Source organism: Poecilia formosa, unplaced genomic scaffold (assembly GCF_000485575.1).
Source record: "Poecilia formosa unplaced genomic scaffold, Poecilia_formosa-5.1.2 Scaffold187, whole genome shotgun sequence".
In the NCBI taxonomy this organism is placed as follows: domain Eukaryota; kingdom Metazoa; phylum Chordata; class Actinopteri; order Cyprinodontiformes; family Poeciliidae; genus Poecilia; species Poecilia formosa.
The window spans coordinates 894,822-922,544 of NW_006800126.1; the positions used below are offsets into that span (position 1 = coordinate 894,822).

The 27,723-nt window shown below is 38.9% G+C and overlaps 1 protein-coding gene and 1 long non-coding RNA gene across 2 annotated transcripts; one reads left to right on the forward strand and one right to left on the reverse strand.

Annotated features, from left to right (window-relative positions):
* Positions 1 to 589: 589 nt before the first annotated feature.
* On the reverse strand, positions 590 to 4,834 carry LOC107837906 (uncharacterized). The gene is made up of 2 exons (XR_001663956.1): positions 4,474 to 4,834; positions 590 to 924 (listed from the first exon to the last, which is right to left on the reverse strand). It is a non-coding gene; the product is annotated as an uncharacterized LOC107837906 (long non-coding RNA).
* Positions 4,835 to 8,871: 4,037 nt separating this feature from the next.
* sptlc2b (serine palmitoyltransferase, long chain base subunit 2b) lies at positions 8,872 to 27,334 on the forward strand. Its single transcript, XM_007566146.2, has 12 exons — positions 8,872 to 9,150; positions 12,313 to 12,507; positions 13,240 to 13,394; positions 15,186 to 15,334; positions 15,553 to 15,677; positions 17,258 to 17,351; positions 18,272 to 18,377; positions 19,351 to 19,570; positions 20,510 to 20,636; positions 23,070 to 23,205; positions 23,304 to 23,433; positions 24,428 to 27,334. The coding sequence occupies exons 1-12, from the start codon at positions 9,007 to 9,009 to the stop codon at positions 24,539 to 24,541; spliced, it is 1,695 nt and encodes a 564-aa protein (XP_007566208.1). The 5' UTR covers positions 8,872 to 9,006; the 3' UTR covers positions 24,542 to 27,334.
* Positions 27,335 to 27,723: the final 389 nt, after the last annotated feature.

Below are 27,723 nucleotides of genomic sequence, written 5' to 3' on the forward strand. Positions count from 1 at the left end.
CTGTGCATTGATTCAGGCACAGCACTCAGCTGATACAGTGTAAACCAAAAGCAGTCCCTCTATAAGGATCAGTCACAGGTTTAAAGCCACAGACAAAGGTGTCAAGGTTGATCATGTGACTTTTATTTAACTTTCATTTTGACTCATACATTGTCTTTTACTTCTTGAACATTTCGTACTTGGTCACGTTTCAAACACAAACTTTTACGTATTTTGTTTGGATTTTATGAAATAGATCAAACCAAAGGAGCACACATATAAATTTTTTTTTTTCAAAATAAAATCTGAAACCATTAGCATGTTTTTTTCTCCAATTTTGAACTTGAACACATAAGAACATGGGTTTTTGTATAACCCGACACAAAACCTTTCCTCTCTATTCCAATGCCTAAATTCTTGTACTACTTGTACCTTTATAAGACACTTTGCTATAAGATATCTGTTAGCAAGAGAGTATTTAAAAAACCTTAGTATTTCCTGGGGCAACGTTCTTAGAAAAAAAGGTTGAAAGCCTCTGCTCTATAACAAAATGCTCCTCTTATCAAGGCCCTGACCTACAATCAGCTCTATCCTGCAAATCTGATGTCTCTTTTTTTTTTTTTTTACTGAGACGTGACAGATGGATTGAAATTCACAGACGGATTTTTTTTTATTTTTTTTTATTCAGAGATGAATAATAGATGGAGTACAGCAACCACCTCTTGGATCAGAAGAAAAACTCCACATCCGACTTCTTTCTTTTCCCTTCTAACAGAAAGCCTTCAGAAAGCCAGTCAGTGTCAGCAGGGTCGTTGTAGAATTATTTAACCTTTGCATATACTGGTAGAAAAATTAGCCAACATGCAGCAGTTTCTTTGCTACTTTTAGTCACAGGCAGCAATTTTCTCCAGTTTCCCTCTTGTCCCCTGAGAGAAAAAATCTCCCCTGAAAAACACAAAAATAAAGTCAGACAGTCACAAATTTACGTCCAAACATCATATGAGCACAGTGCTGGCTCTTGGCGTACTCCACATAGGTGGTTGCCCAGGGCTGCAACTTCTGTGGGGTGTGAGAACAATAGCAATTGACTAGCAACCTTTGTTTAAAATAAAGAATGTTTTCCTAATAAAGCTAGTGTAGATGCTGCACAATATGTTATACATAAGGGATTTTTTTCCTACTGGATTTTTTTCATATTCGATTTAGTGAAAAGTCCAATATGAAAACATGAATCAAGCATAAAACTGTCATGATGGGATGAATTCTTTGAACCCACATGTTCAAATTCGTCAACTTCACCTCAGATCAACAGATAGTTAACTGGCTGAACATAACTGGGTGTTTTGACAGGACAGTTATTCCAAACACATGAAGATCAATTTTGGGATTTATTAAGAAGGCTTCAGTCATACGTACCTTCAGCTCACAACCCTTTTGAGGCTGTGGATATCCCTACTGCTTTCCTTCCACTCAACCTTCCATTAATAAGCATGTGTCTGGCACTCAGTGAGCAAGCAAACAATGATTGTTTTTGTGGCTTATTCTTCCTGTGCAGGGTGTATCTATTGACACACAAGATTTTCTCTTCTTTACTTGGAAAAGAAAAGATGTAAATTCACTCCACAACTAAAGAAAACTGCAGGTGTTTATTGTGGCGATCTGACAAGAAAATTGACTCGAAGAGGCACATTTTGGATGGCTGAATAACAAGGATTATAGTAAGTGTTGCAGACGCTTTGGAGATGCACGTGTGAAGAAAATGCTCCTCCGTGACAAAAAAGCCTAACTCAGCGCAATCCGCTCAAACTTCCCCATTTAGCAGCCTTCCTATCTCCAAAGAGCACAGCCGACATGCCTCCATCAGCCTGCATTTGTGCTCAGCTGGTTGCCGGGCAGCCGAAGACAGCTTGATAATGGGCCTCCACTCAGCGCGTCTGCTTTTTATAAATGTGCACGGTTGGAAGATGAATGAGATTCCTTATTCAATGAGGTAAGAGGAAATTGGTTCTTTGGCACTGCCTTTGTGCGCGCGGGCTCGACATAAACAGTGAACATATTGTTTGGGCCCTAATGGAATCCTCAGGTCGAGGACGGAAGCCCGTGATGGATGGCTCCTTATCTCGACTCCACAAGGAAACAAACCCAAAAGTATTAAGCCGCATTGAGTCGCTGCAGCGCGGCTTTCTGCCCGTTGGAGTCGAAGGAGGAGGAGAGCTTAGTTTGTCTTGCAACGTTTTTTTGGTGATAAGTCGCCGTCATATCTCTGTTCAGAGGCAGCAGGGCAATAAGAGCAGAGAGTCAAATCTTTTCATTAGTCTTCTGTTAGCTATTTTTCTTTAATAAGAAAATAATAGTCAACTCATCCTGTTACATTAAATGACAAATTTTATTTAAGAAAAAAATAAACCATGATTCCTATAAAAAGCAGACAGTGTAGTAGTTGGGGGTTTCATATTGTTTTTAAAAAGTTTCTCTTTTTTTAGATCTATTATGAAATCTAGGACCTTGATGGATGATGGGTGTACCTTTGGCAAGCCAACTTATCATTTATCTGCACACATTCTTCAATGCAAATGAATTCTTTGTGATTAAAGACAAACATTTCAGCTTTTCAGAAGCTCATAAGCTTTATCAGATTGACAATGAAGGAAAGCTCCGATGGTCTTCGTTGGTCCCTTGTGGAAAAAGGAGACACATCTAAGCTGTCAACCATTGTTAGAAATCTCCGACAAGCTGACCTTTAAGAGGCTGATTGAATTTTACAAAACAAGTTAAAAACAAAAAAAAAAACACTTTAGAGACTGTCGGATCAGGAGGAACCAAATTATTTTGGACATATTTGGCCTACAGAACAGCTACTGATCTGATCTCCTGTATTGCAAGGTGGTGGTTGCATTATGGTGTTGAGATGTTTTGCCCAAAATGTCTGAATTTATTTATTTATTTTATTTATTGATTGATTGATTAGAAAAAGCAAGAACATTTCTGAGTTTGAAAAGTCAAAAACTTGCTTGAAAAAATATTTTAGAGAAAGAAAAAATTTGGAAATTTTTGTTTCACACGTCTAAAAATTTCAACTTTTGGAAAACATTCCGATTTTCAACTTTTGAAACACAGAAATCTTCAAACTGTTTGTAGAATATTTTTCAGACTAATGCTCAAAATTTCTTAGTTTTTTGGCAGAAATTTACTCCGTATGTTCTCATCTACAGTGGCCCTAATACACCATCGCAAGAACATCTGTGAACTCTGAAGAATTTAAATTTACATCAGTTACAATAACACTTACTTTCCCTTTGAATCTTGTCGAATTTGAAATTACAAAGTGACGGGCTGTGAATATTTTTTGAGTGACGCTGAGCGAATCAGAGCAGAAAGGACAAACAACTGAGGACATTGGAGGGAATATGTGACAAATCAAATAATTTTAGATTCATAAAATGAGAGAATTGCCAAATAATTTTGCTGTGTTGGTTGTTGAGACCATATAAGCAATGAATAGCAGGCACAGTAAAGTTCTTCCTGTTTTCCGCCATTAGAGATTGTTACACCTGTCTAATTCTTCCGTCCGTGAGAGATTATCCACACCGGAGGCTTCCTCTTTCCAGGTCGTGGGTCAAGCAAGCATGATAGACAGACTTGACAGGCAGACTATTTCGCAGAGAGACGCAGCCACACTGTGCGCCTCTGAGCTGCTCATATATTGATGAATGAGTTCTGGCCTGCATATGCACAGGAGAGGAACTAATGATGAGAACATGTTTGAGTGACAGCCGGAAAGACAAGCTGCCCAGGTGTGTGCTGCTGGCACAGGATGCAAGTTTGACAGATTCAATTTGAATACTGGAGCAAAGCCTCACGCTGAATTACAATGGAAAAAGTAAAGTCGGTTGTAAAAACGAATCTGCGCACTGTCACAAAGGCCCAAGCTATGAAGCTAAAGAACACCTGGTGGTGGGCTGGTTGACCTTTCATGACCTCTGGAAACATTTCTTAATATCCTTTAAAATGAAAGCGGCACAAATAAAAATGTTTGCTGCACAGACCAGCAGAAACTCACTCAGGTGAGGGTGAATGCTGGAACAAGAACCCGGGGTTAATTAGCTAACCGTTTGCAGGTTAGCTAACAGTTAACCTGCAGAAGTTCAAACTGAGGAGAGAGAACAAACAAGGAAAGTAGGAAAATGAATCTAAGAATAACAAAGAATAGACACAATGGAGAAATAAACATAAACTAAACTAAGAAGAACTCAATTAAGTTAAACAAAAAAAAAAAGAGAAACAAAGCTGATTTAATCAAAGAAAGAGACTAAAGAATGAAACTAGAATCAATAAATCAAACCGCAAAGCACCTCGAAACGGGACGGTAACTGTGTTTCCATGGATCATAAAATTATGGTGGTGCAGACGAGCGTAATTCATAGCAATGAGAACAATCGTGCTAATCACTATGGTTACTGGTGCGCTATTGTTATTTCATCACGTCTTACTTACCCCACTTTAGATGCCACTGAAGTATGGAAAAATGGTTGCTTGCCAAGACTTCCCATAACGACGACTCCTAATGCGTTGTCAGGGGGAATGGGAGGAGGAACCGGCTCTCCTGGCAATTTCATTAGATGACATCAAAGCAGGAAAACTGCAAAAGAGAGCGGGAACGGGTGTTCTGTGATGAGGAAATATCAGGCCATTAGAGTTTTACTGCGGGAAAACAAATCAGATGCGACATGGAGACATTGCAGATTTCTTCTTCTTTTTTTCTTTTTTTTTACACGACGCTTTTCTCCACAGGGGAAAAGTAGCATTCGCTGGCTTTCAGATCGTGATGCAACACAGAGCAAATAGATCATTTTATCTTTTAAAAACATGTTTGTGTGAACGGAAGGCATTTAGGAATCACTGCCAAACCAAAAGGGGCTTTATGGCTGCCTGTCGCCGCCTAATGCGAGCCTCTGAGTGATGTAAGTCACTACTGGCTGTGAGTCGGGAGGAAGTTAATACCTGATGGGAATTGAGAATCCATCCGACGCCATCTTCTCTCCACTTGGAGGCATGTTTGATTTCCATACCTTGAGACAATATTGATTTCCTCCACGACTCCGAGCTTTACTGGGAGTTCATGGCGTGGTAGGGCGACACAAAACAGCTGTGAAGTCAAGGAAAAAACGACAACTGGTTTTCAGAGCGCTTTACAAGTAAACACATGAGAATTGCTGCGCGCATTTTGCATTTAGTTCTCTTTGCTGTTAGATCTCTGTGAAGGCCTGAGCGGTTTCACAGAGAACATTGGAGAACAAAACAGCATCGGAAAGACCAAAAACAACAGTAAATAGGATATAAGTCCTATGAATTTGAGGATAAAGTTGTTAGATTACTTAGTAATATTTCAAAACTTCTCTTAGAGGAATGTTCAGTCACAACTACAAACTGAAGGTGAGCTCTACCAATTTGCAGATTTAGTTTTTCTTTTAGACAAAAAGTAATAATAACGTTCTGGAGCCGCCAAGCCAGAGTCATGACTTAAATATGATAAATTATCTGAAAGAGGAGCTAAAAATTAAGATGGTGCAGAGAAAAGCCTTCCGACCTCGATTAATCATCAAAATACCAGTCAAAATATGCAACAAAAAAAAATCTGATCTGTAATTCTACAAAAGGTTATATTTCTGTAATTCTAACAAGGATTTTATCTTTGGTCATTAAAATGGACATAAATGAATTCCAGCATACTATTTTATTTCATGAATTGCAAATAAAAACAGAGAATTATACCTGGCCTGTTTTATCTTTTGAGATAACTCTCTCTCGATTCCTATCAGCAACAAACTCCTTGATTGGATTAAAATACGTATGAATAAGTTGGTGCTTGGTTGTGCCACTTACACTTAAAAAAATGGATTTAGAAAAGCCAGAGAACTCTGGAAGTCAGAAAAGGTTCAGCGCAGACATAAAAAAATAAAATAAAATGTGTCCAAACCTGACTTAATCCGTTTGACAAACAGCAGCTCTGGTTAGGAGGGGTGTAGAGATGAGAACCGTCACAGATTTCTTCTCCATTCAATTCGGTATAATTTTCCATCTTATCAGAAGGATTTTTACAGCCATTTTCAAGAGCTGAAACCCGATTAGACTATATTTTCCTTCTAACCCCCTGCTTTGACCCTATCAGCACAGAGTCCTTATCAGCTTCATCAGGCTGGGGATGGAGAGACACTCAGCGGCATTGATGTGCAATGATAAGAGCTGACCAGGCTAAGTGTCCATTATCCCAAACCAGAGGTCACGACCTTGAGAGGAGAGTTAGAAAGACTTAGAAATCGAATCATGAGCTGCTATCATCAGTGTCTTTCGGTGTGACATCCACTAAAACACACTGATTAGCTAACCAGTCTCACCTAATGCTGCACTATTACCCGGCAGCATTGACTCCTCTGAAATCTGTTGAGAGACGGGGGGCGCTTGCCCTTTAAGCTGTCCAACAGCGCCATCTAGGAGGTTGAGACGAGAAAGGAAAAAGTTGTTTTTTTTGCAAATGTAGTTGCCTATTTTGCATTTGAAGAGTCTGCAAAAGACTCCACTTGCACACCGAAATGGAAATACATCCAAATTAGAAGGACAGGATTTGCACTGCTGCCACACTGCATGAACAATCACTGGCGCACATGCTGTCAGGCACGTCTCACAAGACCACACCTTCCCAACAGGAAGAGGGAAGGAGGCGAGACTTGGAATTCTGTCTCCAGTTTCCCACCACTAAATGAATAATCAACTCTGCATGGGGTTCTGCTGTGAAATGTATCTGCAAGTAAGATAATGCTGAGCATTATCTTATATTACAATTACTGCGTGCGCTTTGAAGTAGGAAGATTTTATTAGACAGTTTTGCATCACCTGAGGTTTGTTGCATTATAAGTTGAAATGAACTTTCTTTAAGAATTCTGCAGGAGAGCAGATGACATTATCAATGTAGAAAATGCTGACGCGCAACTTAATTATTTTGAAAATACATGTGTATTTTTTTTTTACAAAATTATAATCAAATTGCTGCACACCAGGATTGTAGTGCAATGGTAAGGCAGTATTTAATATTTAATGTAAAAAAAATCCCTAAAAATAACACCAAAAACAGTAAAAGTAAAGATAAAAGTAATAAAGTCTATAAAATAAATAAATAAATAAATAACCGGAATAAAGATTGAAACACATCAACTGAGAATAAGCAATTCTGTGATGTCATCATTGACAGTAGTTTGTAATAGAAAGATGTTAAAACACCATGAACTTGTTTAAAATTTAAGTAAGTAAGTCACATCTGTGCTACACTAATCCAAAACATATTAGCTGATGTAGCTGATCAGTTGATTGTGAGGCTTTTGGAATGAACAGGTCTCCTGTTTGTACACAGCATTGCCAGAAGTATGAACTTGAGAGACAACTCATCCTCTCCCAGCCTTTTCTGTTATAAGGGTTTAGGAGTTCCTCTATGGAAATTGTTGACTGCTCTTCCAGAGGCACATAAACCACCTAGGGTAATTCACAGATTGCCAGATAGAGAAACATGATCCTCCATGACTCGTCCCCATTGCATTGACACTTTGCATCGCACTTGGTTATGTAAGGCTTGAATGCAGAGTTTTTGCAGAGCCAGTCTGCAGGCTTTGGCGCTTGGTTTTGTGCTTTTGGCCCTGGGAGTGGCTGCATGCAACACGTGAATTCAATAATGATTTGAATGTGTGAGTGAATGTTTCTGTCATTACAGTGGAACCTAACTTAAGAACTAAAACTAACAGTGAGCTGTTGTTTAGTTTTCATTCTTTGAACGACAGCGTTCAAAGAATGAACGCTATCGTTCATAGCGTTCATTGCGATCATTAACAGCTGAGAGTGTTAATGATCGCAAATGTTAATGTTTATTTATATAGATATTTTGTTCTTACTTTTTCTGCATATCTAATTTAACTATCTTAATTTGTTTCTATTGCACTTTTACTATTTAACCCTTGTGTTTACAAATGAGGTCCAACTGACCCCACACCCATATCCCTTGTATCAGTTGCCTCAGTCCTCGCAGGCACAAGGGTTAAAAGGTCAACATAAGTAATTGAAGATTTATCTCTTCATTTGTGTTATAGTTAACGTATTAAAGTGCATTTTTAGTGTTTTAGAATTGCTTTGTTGTTTAACTATTTAAATCTTTTACTGCAGTAAAAGATTTAAATAGTTAAACAACAAAGCAATTGTTGTTTAATGCCATGGCATTAAATGTATTAATGTTCATTAAATGCCATGCCATGCCATTTCCTAGTTACAAATACAAATAGAAAAGTGTTAATTTATGTGTAATTGTATTCTATAAATTGTAAATTAAAATTCAGTTATTTATTTAATATTTGGTTTTGTATTTACAAGCGACATTTTTTAATTGTGATTATTTTAGAGCTATTGAGAGTAAAAGTCTACAAAGTTCTCTATAAACCAAATCTAATTCATATTTGCTGAACGAACGCCAAATAAAACGATATTATGGTGATGGAGCCCTGTATTTCTCTCCTCTCCGCTTCCCTAACTTTATTTTACTTGTATAACCCACCTTTACCCTTGTGTATTTTTCCAATTCAACCCAGCAGCGTCACGGGAAAAGGTTCGCTGTCCTAAAAGGTTACCATAGGTTATATCTCTGTGGGCTGAGCTTCACGGCGTCTCACGCTAAAGAAAGACTGAAAAAAATGTGAGAGATCTCACAGTGTTCCAAAAGATGACGAATGACCTTTGGCAAATAAAATGCTGTTCAGATTCTGATAATAATGATTACTGTTTAAATAGACGATCTTTGCATTGACTTCACGCTATTGGTCGAGAGAACCACACAGGGGCGTGAATTTCCGGCAACCTCGGTGCGGTCACAGGGCAGTGGCAGAGTGGGCGTTGAATCCGTCTTCCCCCTACTTATCTCAAATCCTGACTTCACATTCTGAATCACTACACAAGTTGAGTCCACTCAGTTCGTGAAATTTACCCGGGGGAACCATGACGGAAAGCTCCTCGACGAAGCTGCTGAACGGAGACGCCTGCCGCCGGACGTTAAACGGAAAAAACGCGAGTAAAAATGGCTACGTGAAGAACCACTGTCTGTTTCAGCAGTCACAGAAGTACAGTCGCTCCGGGGAGAAGGTAAGGCCCAACCGTCACGGAGAGAAGACCGGAAGAGGCTAGTGACAAAGTGTTACTTTTTATTTTATATAAACATAGTATCCGATTCGTTCTATGAGGTATATATTTATATTTGCCGTGTTTGTTTAGCGGCTAAATTCTTGTGTGGGAGTGGTTTCCCTGAGCAGAAACGTGCAAGGCTCGGCTACATGTCAGTATAACAATATACCGCTGCTAATATCATTGTAATTACCTCGTACAGTTAGCTTCTAACGCTCTTTAGTGGGAGTTGACGCAAATATTTGTATTAGACATTAGTTATGTCGTATAGCACACATTTTCTATTGCTTGTTCGAAATGTAAATTCTGAAATGCCAGTGTTATATTCATAATTGTCCATTTCAAAGAGGGCTACTGGAACGGCCACCCTTAACTTGTGTAATTTTAACACTGTTGTGGACTGAGAAACCTGATCAGGGATGATTGTAGTGATGACTTCCCCCCTCACCCTCCTCCATCTGTAACTTTACACCCTGTTGTTTCCATGCCATATGCGCCGCTTGGTGAGGTTAGACATGTCTCTGTTTAGTGACTTGAGTTTGAAGATGACAAGTGTCCTGTGGTGTCGGAGGTGGTGTCTGTTCCCAGGGAGAGGGAGGCTCAGCGGTGCTTTGACTTGTCCCATCAGCTGGATGTCTCCAGGCTTGAAAGGGCGCGGTCCATTTTAATAGTTTGATTTTTAAACAGTACACATTCTTCATTTGGGTGTGAGGGTGATTTTCTCCCCAGAATAAGATCAAATACACTGTAGTGAACGTCATATTCCACTGCTTCAATTGTTTTCATCCACTGGGTTCGTGTTTTGAGCAAAAGCATATCAGGTCAGCCTACAGGGAGTTAAGGCAGAGACGCAATCTTACCACAGCTCAAATTGCTTTCAGTAAGAGGTGGGATTTATGGCGTCAAAAGGAAGAATGTTCCCTAGCTAGTTACCATCTGGAGTTGTAAACAACAATCAATCTAAAGTAGAAATGCACCAACATGATATTTCTGAATGACTTCCAGATGGAGTATTTTGTAATCGCTGAAGTTGCTGGTTCTGATTCCAGATGCCGTCTCTTCCATCAAGAACGACGGTCTTCTGACAGAGATTTAAAGAGCAGCAGCAAAAGCAAACGAGGTGGCTTAGCAGCGCTTGCTAGTAACTGATTATGGAAAATTGAGCTGTCGCTATGCCATAGCCAGGCCTGTCACAAACACGAATTTTACTGGACAATAAATTGTCCTGGAGATTATTGCGATAAACGATAACATTGTTAATTTGAGATCATTTTTAAGTAATATATTGTTACGGTATAATAATGTAAGTTCACTCTCTTGAACATCTATAAACTTTAATTTTGTAAAGAACACTTTGGTCTACAAAGTCTCTCTAAACAACAATAGCCCTTCAAAAAGCATTAATCATCAGAATGGAAATTATTACACTCTTTTTAATTTATCATGCAATGAATTGATTTATTGCGACAGGTTTAGTCGTGATGACAGTCATGGCACTGTCATGGAACAACAATGTCTTCAGTCAGAGGCTTCTTCTGATTCTTTGCAAATCTGACTGCTACTGGAGATCCTTCCTGTTCACAGCCTTGTCACTCGAAAAGACTCTTTGAATAGAATTTGATGATATGAGTTATGACATTTAATTTCCCTTTGGGATAAATGAAGTATTTTTGATTTGAAGAGATTTTGGACTATCTGATCATTGGTCAGAGTATGTCCGGCTGAAGATTGCACGTCCAAGTTTCTAACCATTTTTGTACGGTCTCTTCATAAACAGGATGTGGCTCCTTATATTGGCTTTGGCCAGTAGAAGGATCCAAAGAGCGATGCTGTGTAATTCCACTTTTACGGGAAGTTAAATATTATTCAAAACTCTAATCCATTTCTAGCTGTAAATTGCCCTGAATTTTTTTCTCAACATATTTGACGTAATTCTGACGTGGGGGAAAAAAACGTCCCGATACTGGAATCCGAAAGGCATGTAAACAATCCCCTCGGTACTTCAGATTGTCTCCACACCGGATCAGCATTTTTTGTTTCTTTTTGCAAACAGAATTCTGGCTTGCTTATTTATTATCCAGCTTGAACCAAACACGATGTGCTTACACCACAAGCTTCCCCCTATTGTGTACACAATGTAATCTGATCGTCTGCCACTGAGATGCAGAACAAGCAAGTGAAGCATTCTCTTCACTTCTTCTGGTGCCCACTTCACTTTAATCTCTGTTTAGCTGCTTAATTCGTTGGTATCATTTGCTCTACGAGGTTCATCTGAGTTTATTTTTTTTCTTCCATAAACTCCCAACTGTCCACCATGTTGAGCATTTTCTCGGCTGTTTCAGAGCTGAACCTGTTTGGCAGACTTTTACAATGTACAAACGATACACACAGTACACTTTGAGCTGCTCCGAGGTATTTCATTGAGAAGCATGACCGGTCACATGAGAAGTGGCTGCTCTAGCTGCTGGGCAGAGCTCGTAATGAGCGACTGCACTCAAGTAGAAATTCCTCCAGTTCAGCTCGAAATTCTGCTTACATGTTCTCCTCCGACAAGATTTAAGCTCTCCTGCATTTCAAGATCAATACATTTACAACTCTGGATTAATAACTTCCTTGCTAACCCTGTGTGTGCAGCAGACCGGGTCTTTGTAAAAAGAAAAAAAAAAAGCATTGGAGTCTCGATTTACTGTTTAACCTTTTCTAAGATAAAGAGTTTAATAAGTAATCCCTGCTGTTCTGCAACGCATTCAGGAGCCTGTATATAGTTTTAGTGTTGTGTCTTTTCCATGACTCATCTAATCTCAAGGATAGATAAATGGTTATCTTTTTTTATATTTATACATTTACCTCTTATGTTCAACGTCACATTTTTGTTCAAGTACGTAAGTAATTAAAGTTGGCACATTCTTTTTTTTGTATTTATCCTTTAAAAGTGAACAAAAATGGATTGAGAGTTCTGAGTGGGAAAGTCTAAAATCAAGACAGGAAAATATGTAGAAATCCTGTTTATAAGAAGAATCAGGGCTCGTCGTGTGCAGTATAAAACATTGCTTTCGTTTGGACTTCTGAGTTGGAAAAAGATGCCTTGGAGTCACTGAAAACGTCCCTTCTTTTGTTCCTCAGAAGCAAAATGCGACCCATAATCCCAGTTTGTACAAGAAGCCCTTCATGGAGTATTTCGAGGAGACGCCTCTGCTGGTGGCTGTGCTCACCTACATGGGCTACGGCATCCTCACCGTCTTCGGCTACCTCAGAGACTTCCTCCGCCACTGGAACATCGAGAAGTGCCACGTGGCTCGAGAGAGAGACGAGCAGAAGGTGAGGCAGCTTTTTTTGTGTGTTTGACACTTGGAAAGTGTCAGATATCGTAGTGGATTCTTTGAGTAGTTTTGACAGAAATCGAAGCTTTTCCCTCGGTCTGGTTTGTGTTTTAACAATGATTTCGAAGGGAGAACTTTATTTTCTAGAAAATTCTGCTAAAAGAATCTTTCTGGCTCTTCACTGCAAAAACTCTTCATTTTACCAAGTGTTTTTTTTTTGTCCAGTTTCTATTGCATATGTCCCAGTACACTTGGAATGAGAAAAAAACTAACTTACTAGTAAGTTTTCAGCAAGAAATAGGATCTTGTTTTGAGTAAATAATTCCTTAATGTTGATGAAAAAGTGCTAGCCAGGACATTTATCCCACATTGTAAGTTAAAAAATGTTGTTCCACTGGGAGGTTATTTCACTTAATAGTTAGCACTTTATCAATATTAAGGAATTGTTGACTTAAAACAAGTTCCTACTTTGAGCTGTAAGCTAGTTTTTTTTTTAATCTTATTTCAAGTGTATTAAGATATTTGCACTAGAAAGTAGACCAAAAATACTTGATAACATCTTGTGTTTTTGCAGTTTTATCATTTCGCGTCATTGTTTTACGCCTTTCCTAATCTTCAGACCGATTTATCTTGTCAAACTGTAAATATTTCCTTTTGCTCAGAACAAAGATAACTTGTGCATACTGAAATGTCACGATAAACGTCGAAATATTTCCTCCCCTCTCCACAGGATTTCGTCCCTCTCTATCAGGACTTTGAAAACTTCTACACCAGGAACCTGTACATGCGGATCCGGGACAACTGGAACCGGCCCATCTGCAGCGTCCCCGGAGCCAAGATGGACCTCGTAGAGAGAGTTACCCACAACTACAACTGGACGTTTGAGTAGGTTGCTGCGTTGTGTATTTCTGTTGACATCTGTTTGTTCATTTTGAGGAAAGCATGTCTCAGAATGAAAATAAGTTCATGTTCTCTTCTACCGACTGAGCTACATTCTACGTCTGTCATTACAAAGTAGTTATAGTTGTGGTTTTCCTGGCATACAGTGGCAGTTTGTGTCTATGCTGATCTAGGATCACGCCCAGTGGTTGCTTAAGTTGCACCCTGAACAGAGTGACTTCATTCAGGAAGTTTTTTTGTACGCACCAGTATCTGTCACATGGTCTTTATCTTAAAATAAATAAAGACATTAAGACGATGTTTGTTATATCTAAATGTGGTTACAGTGACCCTGTAAATCAGCTTGGAAAGAGTTAAAAGGCGTGGCGCCGGTCTAATTTTATCTCACTATCTGCGATCGTCTGCTCTCTCAAGAAAATGGAATGTGTTTTATCACATTTATGTACTGACAACAGATAATCCTGCTGTGATATTCAAAACACTAACATTAGTGATTATCTTAGCTGTTTCACAACAGCTAGGAGTGTAGGGCATTCGCCACCATTTATGTTGACAAACAGCTCTGTTAAAAGTCTGGCTGAGTCACGTTGGTATGAGAAGTATCTACAAAAGCGCTGGAAGCTTTTTTTGGTTAAATAAACTCTCATTGTCAGTGTAGATGAAGACAAAGGCAGGTAAAGCGTAAACGGTTAATAATAAAAGCAGACGCACCAATCGCAAATGTAGTCAAAGTCTGACCCAATCTTAGCTTCAGTGTTCTCTTTAGTAATTATAAATAACTAAATTAGAATAAAAAAGAGAAATAAACAAACCACTGATTTTTCAGAAACAACACAAAGTCATACAGACTTATCTATCTAAAGGAGAGATGCAGCCAGATCCTCCAGGTTATTAGATATATGTAAGATCTTCAGTTTCTTTCTACTATATCATTACTAAAACTGTCTCCATGTGAATATTGAATGAGGAAAAGCTCAGATTTACTATTGTGTCTTTAAACCAAAAATGTATTTTTTGTTCAAACCATAAGCATCTGTGTGTCATGGTCCATCAATATTTATTATCCAGGGTGAAGTCGCATTTTGTGGGAGAGCAGTCAACATTACACAGCTTCTCTGATATAAAAGATTCCACTATTATTATTATTATTATTATTATTATTATTATTATTGTCGGAGTTGCCATTTTAAACTGTCTGTAGCAACTGTATATGAGCGATTGGTGCAGTTAGCATTAGCAAAAACAGCAGTCTCTTCTCAACCCCTGTAGTGTTGGTTTACCGTTAACTGCTATATCCTTGGGGGAAAAAAAAGACAATTGGATTCTACTAAATTGTGAAACAGAGTGGCTTTGCTGTGATCTGTTCATCTTCCTGTCATTTTCTGACATCCAACTTCCTGTTTTAGGAAGCAGCCTGAATGAAAACAAATCCGTCGCTGTAAAAACATAGTTTCCTTTCCAGAACCTTCCCTACATTCTTTGTGCTTCCTCTCGCTTGATTTTTCAAAACTGTAGAAGTGTAGAAAACAGCTAGCTAAATCCCCTTCCTGCAGTAACAACCTCCTGACTCAAGAGTGTTGCTACTGCAACCTCCAGACATTTAGGTATGGCGCGTTCACAGACTCTGTGGGGGCGGAAGGGAGAAGATGATATTTTGTAGTTTCCAGCCAACTGTTTACAGTGAACGTAAAATCAATGCTCTGGTAATCAAAGCAGACATTCTCCTGATTTTCTGACGCTTTATTTATTTATTTATTTATTTATTTTTGGTTTCAGGCATACCGGCAAGGTGGTGAAGGACGTCATCAACATGGGCTCATACAACTACCTCGGCTTTGCTGAGAACACTGGCCCTTGTGCTGATGCTGCTATCGAAGTCACACAGAAGTATGGAGCCGGCGTGGGAAGCACTCGCTGTGAGATGGGTAGGTTAATCATCCTGGAAGTTGGTTTTTGAAGGAATTTCCAATATTTCAAAGTTAGTTTAAGAAAACAAATTAATTTATGTTTTTTTTTTTTTCCAGCTGCTACATCAGTTTTTAACAAATAATAGTCATCTATTTTGTAAATAAAAGGATGCAGATAAGATAAAAATTGAACACACTTCTTTCTTTTTGTTTTTTTTTTGTTTGTTTTTTTACAGGCAACCTGGACATCCACGAGGAGTTGGAAGAGTTGGTGGCCAGGTTTCTGGGTGTCGAGTCGTCCATGGCGTTCGGGATGGGCTTTGCTACCAACTCCATGAACATTCCTGCTCTTACTGGGAAGGTGTGGTGGCAGGGGGGGGGTTGTCTCTTCCTTTGTGTTTTGTTATTTGTTCCCTGCTGAATCTTGCGTAACTCCTTTTTTTTTGATCATGTGGGCGTTCCTGTCTAGTTATTGTGACCTTCTTCCAGCAACAAGTTTCACTGTTACTGGAAAACCCGACGCATCGTCTGCGTAAAAGGTTCAGTCGCGTGTTCAAACAGGAAGGCCGGCAGCTTCCGGTTCGAGCTTTGAAAGCACTCCGAGTGCAAAGGGTTGATGACTGATGTCAGGGCCTCTTTGACTGGATTCATTGTACGCAGCGCGAGCCAATAGAAAAATTTCCTGACAGAAAACAAGTGGAGAACGATTAAGAGTTGGAGAGAGGAGCAAGACGCACACGACTGTGCTTTTTTTTGCTAGTTTACATTCATATGAGCCCATCTTTATGTCTTAAATCTACATTATGCAACATGCTTGTTTGCTCTTTGGCCACAGGAAGTTACGTAAACTAAATCTTTTCTTTTGTGGAATTTTTGCCTTTGTATTTATTTCTATGGGCTTTTCAGGTTTAGGGACATCACTATTTGAAATCCCATAACATTCACCGTTCAAAGAAAGATAATTGTCTGCCTGTTTGACTTTTTGTTTAAGATTAAACTTAAAGCGTGAAGTAGTGATTGAACTAAGACTAATCAGGGTTCGCACAGGTGCTTGAAATCCCTGAAAATGCTTGAATTTCATTTCAAGGTTTGGAAAGTCCTTGCTTTCTGTATTCGGTCCTTAAATGTGCTGAAACACTCAAACTGCGTGGATCTGTAATAAAATGCAATATAACGTTTTAAAAGTCTAAATTTGGGAAGCGACATTTACAGTTGAAACCAGACATTTTAAGACACCTGGTAAAAAGAACAGACATATTTTTTTCTTACTGTTTGAAGTTAAATCAGACCAAACTTTTCCTGTTTTGGGTCAGTTAGAATTAGCAAAATTATTTGTATTTGCCAAATGCCATGTCATTTAACAAGAACTGTCTTAGGGATTTATTTTCTCACCTTGTTTTGGTATGTCGTGTTCAAACATTTAATTTGAGCAGGAAATTTACATTTACCTTATTAATAATTGCTTGGATTGTTTCAATGCAGTGAATATGTATTATTTGTAATGCCTCAATAAGTTATTGATCTGTGAAATTGAAATGCAGGTTTTCTTATTTTCTATACCTTAAACAAAGTTGTGTTTATTGTTAAATAATCTTTTAACAGTAATAAGCAACGTCACATAATAGGGAACAAAGCAGTTTTTTTTTTATTTTGTTTATTGGTATTGTTTTCATCTCCAAGGTGTGGTGCTGGAAAAGTTTAAAAACTCCCCTTGGAAATGCTTGAAAAGTGCTTCGGTTTTACTGAGGGAATCATATTTGAACCCTGAACAATGTAATCACGAGGCCAAAAAAGTTGTTGCTCAACACGAACAACTCAAGCATCTGAATCCCCGGATTAGCTGGTTTTGCAAGTGGTAATAATGGATCATGTTTGCATGTGGGTGCATAAAATAAAATCGAGTAGCAAAACGGAGGTTAACTCCTGTTTTACCCTGCTTAGGGTTGTCTCATCCTGAGCGACGAGCTGAACCACGCTTCGTTGGTCCTGGGCGCTCGGCTGTCTGGCTCCACCATCCGAGTCTTCAAGCACAACAGTGAGTGGCTTCTCTCACTTCTGTCTGAAATGGGGGAAAAAAAAAACACACAGGATGAGAGAACACTCAAAGTGTGTAGAAATGCTAAACCTCTCAATTACAACACCATTCAACAATTACCTGTAAAAGGCTTTATCCAGGTGGCGAGGACAGGCGTAATGACCTGGGTGTGTGCAGATCGCTGCTGATTTCACATTGTCTCGACTTGCCCAGCTCAGTTTTCCACCAAGTTTTTTGACCGGTGTTCTGAAAGATGAAAGAATCTATATGATGTTTGTTTTCCACAAGTCTGGAAAAATTCAGTTTGCGTTCATTTCCCCCAAAGTCGATACTTTGAAGAGCTGCCACTTCCTGCTTCTTGATTTATGTTGATTCATTTATTAAATAAAAAATAGATTTTCTTCTTCTTTTTTTTTCCTGAGGTATTTAGATTTCTTTTTACATATCTCGAATTAAAATGTCAACAATTATACTCTTGACATTTATCTCTTTCCTACGACTGCATATTAGGGTCAGGCTGAGAAAATATATATATAAAAAAAATAACATTGCGAGAGTAAAGTAAAAAAAAATTGCGAGAAAAAATGTCCTAATATTACCAGAATAAAATCTAAATATTCTGGTAATAAAGTCAGAATATATTGACTTTATAATAAATTATTCTCATAATTTTATGAACATGGCCCTAATACTCTGTCGCACTTGCTAAATAGAAGGCCCTGCTTTTTTTTAGCACATGCAATGTGAGACTGAACTATAATTGTAAAATTACTATTATTTATCAATTTTGTATATTTGTTTAATCAGTGGCTCTGGCGGTGGTCAGATATGTGGATTGCAAATGTAATAGTTGTCCATTTTCTTTTGTAAAGCCTTCAGCTGGTAACATCACCATTCCCCTCTCCTACTCTCCAATGCAGACATGCAAAGCCTGGAGAAGCTGCTAAGAGATGCTATTGTTCACGGACAGCCCAGAACCCACAGACCCTGGAAGAAAATCCTGATTGTGGTGGAGGGCATTTACAGGTATGTCCACTGAATGTGGGCTGAGTTTGTAACTCCATCAGTTCAGAAATTAAGTTAATATGATTGAAAAAGAAACTGAAAATTCCTCTTTCCTTCGTTTTACTATCAGACAAACCATTTTCAGGCAGGTTGTGTTCTAAATGAGATAACCATGAAGTTGCCATTAGCCTTCCTAACACAATAAATATCTGAAATCTTTTCTACTAAGTCCCAGTGTGAAGCAGATTGAAGAATGCCTCTGAATATATTTGCATTCTCCAGACATCACAGTGGTTCTTTCAAATGCACTGTTAGGGAAGCTGTTTTGCAATTATTTGCTTAATAAAATCCAAGGAGCAACAAAGATAAACTCGCTTTAGCAGGTGTTGCTGTTTGGTTGGAACGGAAATTAACACTTTTGAAAGCATTTTATTTAATCAAAATGGCTGCTGACATCCTTGCTAGGTATTAGTTTCCACTAATCAGCACTAAAACATTGCCAATCAGTTTTTGATTTAACTTTCTCTTCTTGATTTAAAAAGAACCCTGTGCCTTTGAAAAGAACATTTGTGCATTATTGAAAAGGTATTGAGCAATTTTCTTGTATCTTCAATGAGTGTAGCATTTTGTATTGTGAATTTTTGGTATCTAATAATATTGTAATGGAACTTACCTTGAAAGATGCGTTCAAGGTGAAATGAGTTGTTGATGTAATCTGTTTGTTGATAACGCTGCGTTCATCGAATTCATAAAAGTTCTTTGTCTTTAGACCAAGTGATAGAAATAAGAGAAGGAAGATTTCAAAAGTAAAAGTGCAGAACACTATAAAAAAAATAAAGTCTTACACACTTTAGAGTTAATAATGAGGAGAATCATATATTTTGAAACTTTTCTTGATAACTGAATGTATAGAGCTGTAAAAATTCATTCATTGGTGGTGAAGTTTAAACTGAGTGAATAAACTGACTGATTTAGATTCCTTTAAATCCCAAAGCATGGAGGGGTCCATCGTCCGCCTGCCTGAGGTCGTCGCCTTGAAGAAGCGCTACAAGGCGTACCTGTACCTGGACGAGGCCCACAGCATCGGCGCTCTCGGCCCAAACGGCAGAGGAGTGGTGGACTACTTCGGCCTGGACCCCAGGGATGTCGACATCATGATGGGAACGTTCACAAAGAGCTTCGGGGCTGCTGGTGGATACATTGGAGGCAAAAAGGTCAGCAGCGAAAGCTCTGGAGGGATAACGGTTAAAACTCGTCAAAACGTTACCCCGTAAAAGCAAGAAGTTGTGATTCAAATAGTTTGAGTGCTTAATCATCCTCAGCAGATTGGGCAAGTTTCCTGTCTTCACTGCGTCATATGGTGTTGGTGAACACTGTTGCCAAAAAACAAAAAGAACAGAAATCCAGCTTTTTGTTTTTTGAAAAGTCGAGCTCGGTTCATCCAGTTGTTTTTTTTAACAACTCAAGAAGAAAAGGCATATTAGATATTGTTGTTTCAAAGCCCTTTCCCTCCATACAGCAGAGCTCCTAAGGTCTTGAAAAGTCTATGGAGGCACCATTTACTGCTTTCATTTTCTTTGAAAAAAAAAAAAGATTTGAGTTTCCAGACAATATTTATTCCAATTTCAATATGATGAAAAAATGTCTAAATACCAAGTTGTATTTGTCTTATATACTTAAATCACACGTTTTCTTCAATTTGCTACATCATAATTCACAATGTTTTGACCCCCTAACCCTCTTTAAACTGAGTCTGTACTTCTAACACCAAACACAATTAAAAGGTGATTTAGATGTTAAACTAATCGCTAAAACATATGTATTTTTAAGTTTTTAATTTTTTTACAAAGGAGTTGAAGTATCAAAGTTCATAAACTATTTTAAAGAATCTGCTCTGATTTGCGAAAACTAAATCCTCATAGATGTTGAAATGAACCTGATGTAAATAATTAAAGTTGGTAATCAGAATCCGCTTTCAGCGTTAATTTAAGACTCGGAGACAAATAGAGATAAAAACCAGTGTAGCATTTTAAAGGCAGATGTTTGGTCTGGAATTGTGAAACTGGATAATGAAAAGAAAAAAATGGTTAAGAACCGTAACAGTAGACAACAGTGTATCTCTGTAAAACTAATTTGACTGATTTGTCTGTCAGGAGCTGATCGACTACCTGCGCAGCCACTCTCACAGTGCTGTTTACGCCACCTCCATGGCGCCTCCTGTGGCCCAGCAGATAATCACCTCCATGAAGACCATTATGGGAGAGGATGGAACAAGTCTGGGTACGTGCCAAAAAAAAGCACTAATAGAAAAAAGTTATCAAATTAAACCAATATATCACTTCGCATTGAGATTCTTGTTTTCTTTTGATTAGAAGTATGCAACCTTCATACTTGATTTCAGTTTTTTTGGTTTAAAAAAAAAATCTGGCTGCAAGTGTTTGGTTCGACCACAAGATGGCAGTAAGCTCGTACTTTGCATTGCAACCAGAGAATCGATTCTCAGGCCAAAGATTGTTCCTCTCAGTTCCCATGAGCCTTGCCAGACACACCAGCACATAAAAAGTAGCTGGACTGCTTTATTACAAATTAAGACATCTGTGATGTACTTCTAAACACATTACCAAAGTCTAATTAAACTCAAAGTTCTTTTGAACTTTTGAAGAACACTGTAATTAGAAGATTCCTTTCAGTAAAAATTACATCTTTTACTTCATAAGTTCACCTTTTTTTTTGTTCATCTTAAACCCTCCCCTTGTTTCTTTGTTCAGCTTTGGGCCAGACTAATGGAAAGACCTCTACCTATTCCCTTTTATCACTTTCACATGTGTGCTCCTTTTTTTTTGTTGTTGTTGCTTTCACACTGTGGGTGCAAAGCAGCATGGTGCCTCAGGACCAGAGGCCTCTGCAGACCCGACTCTGCTGGACTCTCCTACACACACAAATAAACGACAAAGTCTTGTTATTCTTTCTCGGGCGGCACCTTCTTTACTTTTTACGAAGCTTGATTGATTCAAACCCCCCGACCCCACTCCATCAACCCGTCCAAAAGCTGATCTAAGATCAGGTTACGCTACTTTCAAGCCTCCCAGTTGATAGGTACAAGAATAACAACTGCTGCTGCAACCTTTGTAGTGTCTTCTTTTGTGTTTTTTTTTTCTTTTCCCAAGAAGAGAAGGCCTGACCTTGCGGCGAGGATATTAGCTTGACAAGTTCCCCCCCGCCCATGGAAAGAGCACCAGTGACAGTATGATTAGTTGCAGCTCAGTCACTGTTTGCAATTCAAGCCCTTTGAAGTTTCAGATGCTGACACAGAGTCAAAGTGACAGTCGGAGCTGCCTGTTAAAGGCCTGTTGGTTTCCACATGTCGCGCACAGAAAGGACACCAGACGCATGCCTGAATCGAAACGGAAGCTTTAATCAAACATGAACGCGTGAAGGAGAGGGGCAGGAAAAGCGACGCGCTCCCGTCCGTGTTCCCCCCCAACCCCCAAACAGGACGGCTGAGGCGTGTGAGCGCCAGCTTTCTGTTTTTGGCTAGCTGATCACTCTGGGCCAGGAATACCTGTGGATTTCTTCACAATGGAAAATATGTGCGGGTAAATATAAAGCCAGAGTTTGTTGTGTCTCAGGTTGCTTTGAAACTCCACTGTTTCTGTTCTGGCTGTTTGAGCGCTGCCCCGGCAGATGTGTGTTGCTGTTGGCACTTTGGGGCACGTGGCTATTTGTTTGGTTGGGACACAGTTGCGTGAATCCGCAGCGTGACATGGCATCGTCCAATATCTGTTTAGTTTCAGCTTGGTGACTATGAACCTAAATAATTTTGTTTGTGTCCAACACTTTTTGTTCCCCCCTCCTAATAGATAAAATCATTCTTAATAATTAAGGATGTTTTCATGAGTAAAAGATGGATAAAAATTACTTTTCACATTATGCCATCTTAAAAAAAACATTTAAAAAAGAGCTCTGATTGGCTATCGTGTCATGACTTTACTTTCCATTCCTTTTTTTTTTTTTTTTCACGACTTGAAATACGTTCAAACAGATTAATGTGTCTGTCGAGTGCGGAAAAAGTGCAAAAGCCTTCTTTCAGCCAGCTGGCAAGTGGTACAAAGCATCAGGTTGGGGAGGGGAAGCGCTTCAGTAGCCGTTGCTTTAAAAGTCGTAAAAAAGTCTGATCACTTTGGACCTTTTTTTTTTTTTTTTTTTGGTTTTCTGTTTTTTCTCTAAAAACAATTCAAACCACAGGAACACTATGATGCAAAATGGTTTTGAAACCATAAACCTGGAATACTTTGATCATAATGAATGATAACCGGCCCATGTTTACTTTAAATTAGCAAAACAGAGACAAGTTTTATAAAGTTATAACTCATTTTCTAAAGATGTTTGCTGGCAGGATTTGTCTTTTTTTTGCTAGCTACTTGTGTATTTTAAAGAATTTTTATTTGTAAATTTTTCTGAAACCACATAAAGAAATAAGAATCATACGTTTTCAAATAAAAATCTGTTTCATACAACTCACAAATGTATACCACTCATATAAAATCCCAATAATATACATTCAGTTTTGAACCACATATACGGTTTGTGAATAAAACACTATAAATTGGTAGTTTTCACAGGTTTAAGTCATTAAAACAATGGCTGGTAGGACATGCTGCTTTGGAAGTAACAGGAAGTTTCAAATTGAGTTTCTCTCTTTACGTTTTCTAGGCACTGATCGCCTCAGGCAGCTCTCAGAGAACACCAACTACTTCCGCAGAAGACTCCGCGAAATGGGCTTCATCATCTACGGCAACGACGACTCGCCCGTCGTGCCGCTGATGCTCTACATGCCGGCCAAAATCGGGTAAGCATCGCCGCTTTCGAGTCCTCGTCCGACCCATCGGTTCAGTTTGTTTCTTTCCCGTCTTAACGCGAAGGTCTCGGGTTGCCTCCGTGTTTCAGGGCTTTCGGCCGAGAGATGCTGAAGAGGAACATCGGCACCGTGGTCGTCGGCTTCCCGGCCACGCCGATCATCGAGTCGAGAGCGCGCTTCTGCGTTTCAGCCGCTCACACCAGAGAAATGCTCGATACCGTAAGTCTATCGCAAGCTGCTGCTCAGCGGTGATGTTTGTTGAAATGATGGAGCTGTACGCTGGGTTTTGAAGTTGTATTCTAGTCCAGTTTTCAAAAAATATAATAACAACATTGGAAGGAGAAGGATGACGATAAAATCTTATTCTGATTCTGACACGATCAAAATAGGGCCTGTCTTAATTCATCAGTCAGGAAAACTTATTTGGGGAGGATTCTCTAAACTTTCTAAGTTTGCATTTTAAGCCAAATAAAATAAAGAGCGCCTCACTGTGGACTTTGTAACCTGCTTTTCTTGACTTTCTCTAAATTCCTTTCCATGATTTGTGGTTCCTTTCTCGCTGGAATACCCAACCTTTATATATATATATATACACACACACACACACACACATATTCCGTCTTGCACCTCAAACATTAATTAAAGCACCTGCAAGGCCAAACCGTCTTTAAATATTACTGCTAGTAGCGTAGCTTTAAAATGTTTAATTTCTATTGAGGCTTTGCTCCACTTCTCCAAAGACGCTTTATTCATCCGCCGGAGGAGCACATCATCAGCGCCGTTTGTAAATCGTCCATTTAACGGGTATCAGCCTGCTTTTGTGAGGCACACCGAGGAGCCGCTTTTTCCGTCTTCGGAAAAGCCAGCCCTCTCTCTTTCTCTGTTCCTCAAAGCATGGAATCAGGAAAAAAAAAAAAAAAAGGTCAGGAGGAAGGTAAATTGTTTCCAGGTGCCCTGCAGTATGTTGCAATACTGATAGGGTCTCTGGTGGAAAGGAGTGGTGATGAGGGGGGGAGTTTTTTTTTTTTTTTTTTTTTTCAATGCTGTTTTTGTTTTTTTACACTGAGCCTTCTGTTCACCTTTCACCTCCACTTTCCCCACTCTGACATGTCAAAACATCCCCACCTCCATTTGTCTGGCACAAATAAAGTCTCTTTGAATCCTTATTAATATCAATCTCCTATTTCCTGTTTTGTTTTGTTTCGTTCTTAAGGCTCTGGAGGCCATTAGTGAAGTGGGCGACCTGCTGCAGCTGAAGTACTCCAGACGGGAAAAACCTCTTCCCTCTCTGGGATGGATGTCTGAAGAGAGCCTCCTTCAGGACTGAACCAGCTCCGTCTTTTTATTTCCTCCTTTCTAACCTCTCTGCACAACACACATCCCGTTAGATTAATTTATCTGATAACAAACACTTGGAGCCAGTCTCACACACTCAGCCGCTCCGCATCGCATCTGCGAGAAGCGAACCTGTGACCTGCGACGTGTTCGCACGTCTCGTCGCGACGTGTTTCCGGAGCATCGCTCGCTTCCTCTCACGTCATGTCTTAAATCTTGCGCTCACAGTGAATATATATATATATATATAAACGTTTTATTTGTGCAATAAAAAAAGAGAAAAGATTTCAAGAAGCCTAAAACAAAGTAGGGGGAGCTCCGTTGTGGAGAAGAGATCTGATCCTAGCCTTTTTGTACAAGACTAACCTGATGCGTGTAAATATTATTTATCGCAAAAGCAAAGGCACATTATCTAACACACACACACACACACACACACGGTTCTCGGTGTGTATTGATCCAATCGCTTCTACTTGAATCTGCTTACAGAATATTGGATTTTCTTTCTTTTGTTTGTTTTGTTTGTTCTCCCCAACCAAAGGTTGTTGCATATGTATAGATATATTTTCTACATTTCTCTTGAAATGTGAAGCAGATGTTTCCAAAAGAAAAACATGTAACTGTAGGGGAAAAAAAAAAGACTGACAAAATATTTTTTTACCGCTTATTTTCTATTAATAGTCCTGCGGCCTAAATTACTGTTTACACCTGCACTCAAACACTTGAGCCAAGTGTCTTTAACATTTCTTTGAGGTAAATGGCCTACATGTATATAGTTTTCCCCCCTCCATTCTGCTCACTAAAGTGCTTTTATGTGGATATCCGAGCATGACGACGCGCTGCAACTTCGATCTGTATGCATGACGATGCTGCTTCCAAACTCATCCGATATGTACAGAACAGTTTTTATTTATTGAAGAAAGGCATCTTATTCTTTTGCTATTTGTTTCTGAAAGGCAGCTCTAAAACATGCTACAGCTGAGAGTATATATTTGAATCATCTTAACATTCGCACTGTTACCACTGACAGGCGCTCTGAATGCCGAATGACGTTGGTAGGAAAGTTTTATGTATATCTACATAAATATATACCCTGAATGTTCTTTATTTATTTTTTTTTTTCACCGTAATTTTTACATTTTGTGATCATCCACTGAAACAGCATTCCATAATCAATTTTTGCTTTCAGTGTGTAGCTGTCATTTTGATCTTTGATCTGTTTTTTTTTTTTTTTTGGTAAACAGTCTGCTGTCCAGTTTCAATGTGAGTCATTTTTGTTCGGTCACTACTGATTTCAACTCAAGGTGGTGGTTGTTGGTCAGAAAGTTGTCTGTTGTCTGCCAATGTGTTCATTTAAGCTGATAAAAAAAAATCAAAAAACATCCAACGACTTTGATTTCTTTTTGCTTTTTTTCCCGTCCTCTACACATCCATCATACACTACAGTGGCGTATTTGTCCGATCCATTTCACCTCATCCTTTAATAATCTGAACAATAATTTTAGGTGCGGGAGTGGGAAAAAAAGTTTATAAAATGTGGAAAACATGATTAAAAGTGCTCTGGCAAAGGATTTTCTTCCTGGGAGAAGTTTCTCGTCGAGCGGACCATTGGGAGCTTGCAGTTGCGCCTTTGTTGCAAATTAGGTTTATTGTTGAAAGAAAAGCTCAAATTGGTCAGGTGTTTGCAATAAACAGCAGAAACTGTTTGTAAAAACGTAATATTACGAGGATTTCGTCAACATTCAACGCTACATAACGGCAAACATTTGCAAATTGGGAGCAGTCTAACGCAACGGCTTCATTGAGTTGCATCGGGTTGAGATACAACGCCGCAAATACCTGGACAGTCCACTGGAATATTTCGATGCGTATTGAAAATATTGTGGGTATAAAGTTCAGACATCATCCAAAAACAGAAATATAGAAAAGACCTTGACTTTTCCTAGAGATACAAATGGAAGCATAATTTGCAATTTTTCAAATAAGGACCTATGCCACCTGGTCATGGTAGCTATCATCGTTTGCCACCAGATTACCATGGAAACAGGTGGTCAACAAACCGTGGTTGGTGTCATTCAACTTCCAAACGGGGAAATGACTCCAAGCACGTCTAAAGGTTCAACAAGGCTTTGGTTTTGGGGGAAGTCCTGGACGATGCTGGAGTGGCCCATCATATATAGTTGCCTGATGTGAACTTTGTTGAAAATCTGTGGTGTGGTTTGAAAAGGTGGTTGCGGCACTCCAGCCTAACATTAGAAAGGAACTGAAGGACTTTGCTTGTAATTAATCGGGCTAAGGTTCCTTAGGAACACTGCTACTAGCTGCTATCTGACTACTAATCACGTTTGCAATAGCATTTTATTTTTTTTCTTTGAGACTTGAGTAGTCATGAAATGTAAAATTCAGCGTTTGATGTGGAGAAGTCACTCATAATATTAGTTGTGAGCTCTTTAAATAGCTATTTTTTTTCCACTTTATTATTGCAAAACAGCTGCCAGTTTGTTCGTTTTACCAATAAACCTAATTTGCAGCTGGTGTTGGAACTTGTTTTGTTTTTCCTCCCTACTTTCCACATACGAATCTGCATTTAGTCTTTAATGAATATGTTCAAAGTCTGGGCTTTGGGAACAAAATAATGTGACCTTTACTTCCCAAACCGAACTGTTAGGACCACAGGAAACTGATCAGCCACGTCTGTCTTTGGAACTGTACGCTGGCCATGATGTTTCTGAACCATGCTGCTAGAAAACTGTGCCACGAAAATTAAATCAGTTTTGAAGTTGAATCCTTTTCTGACTAGTTTTGTTTTATTTACTGAAATAAATCGGGACTGAAACTTTAAGAGCTAAAACAGCAAATGACCAAGGACAAGTCTTTAACTTTATTCACTAAACTTTTGAGGGTTTTAATGTTTTTGGAGCAACAATTTACAATAATAATGGTTAAAATTGACTTCAACTACAAGAACACAATGGACAAATTTCACTGTCATTTTTAAAAAATAAACCCAAAGTGGAAAAGCTTATTTATTTACATGATGCCAACCGGGAATGTCATCATTGACGACACTCAGGACGCAATTATGGATTCTCATCAATCTGGGAAGGAATACAAGACCATTTCCAAACAACTAAATGTCTTTTATACCTCAATCAACTGACTTGTCTCGGTTTC

What these genes read in the sequence shown, in the direction of transcription:
- sptlc2b (XM_007566146.2), top strand. Translation starts at nt 9,007, where the DNA reads ATGACGGAAAGCTCCTCGACGAAGCTGCTGAACGGAGACGCCTGCCGC. An exon ending in AACTACAACTGGACGTTTGA is followed by an intron (nt 13,395 to 15,185) that starts GTAGGTTGCTGC and finishes TTTTGGTTTCAG; the next exon opens with GCATACCGGCAAGGTGGTGA. An exon ending in AGAGGATGGAACAAGTCTGG is followed by an intron (nt 20,637 to 23,069) that starts GTACGTGCCAAA and finishes TACGTTTTCTAG; the next exon opens with GCACTGATCGCCTCAGGCAG.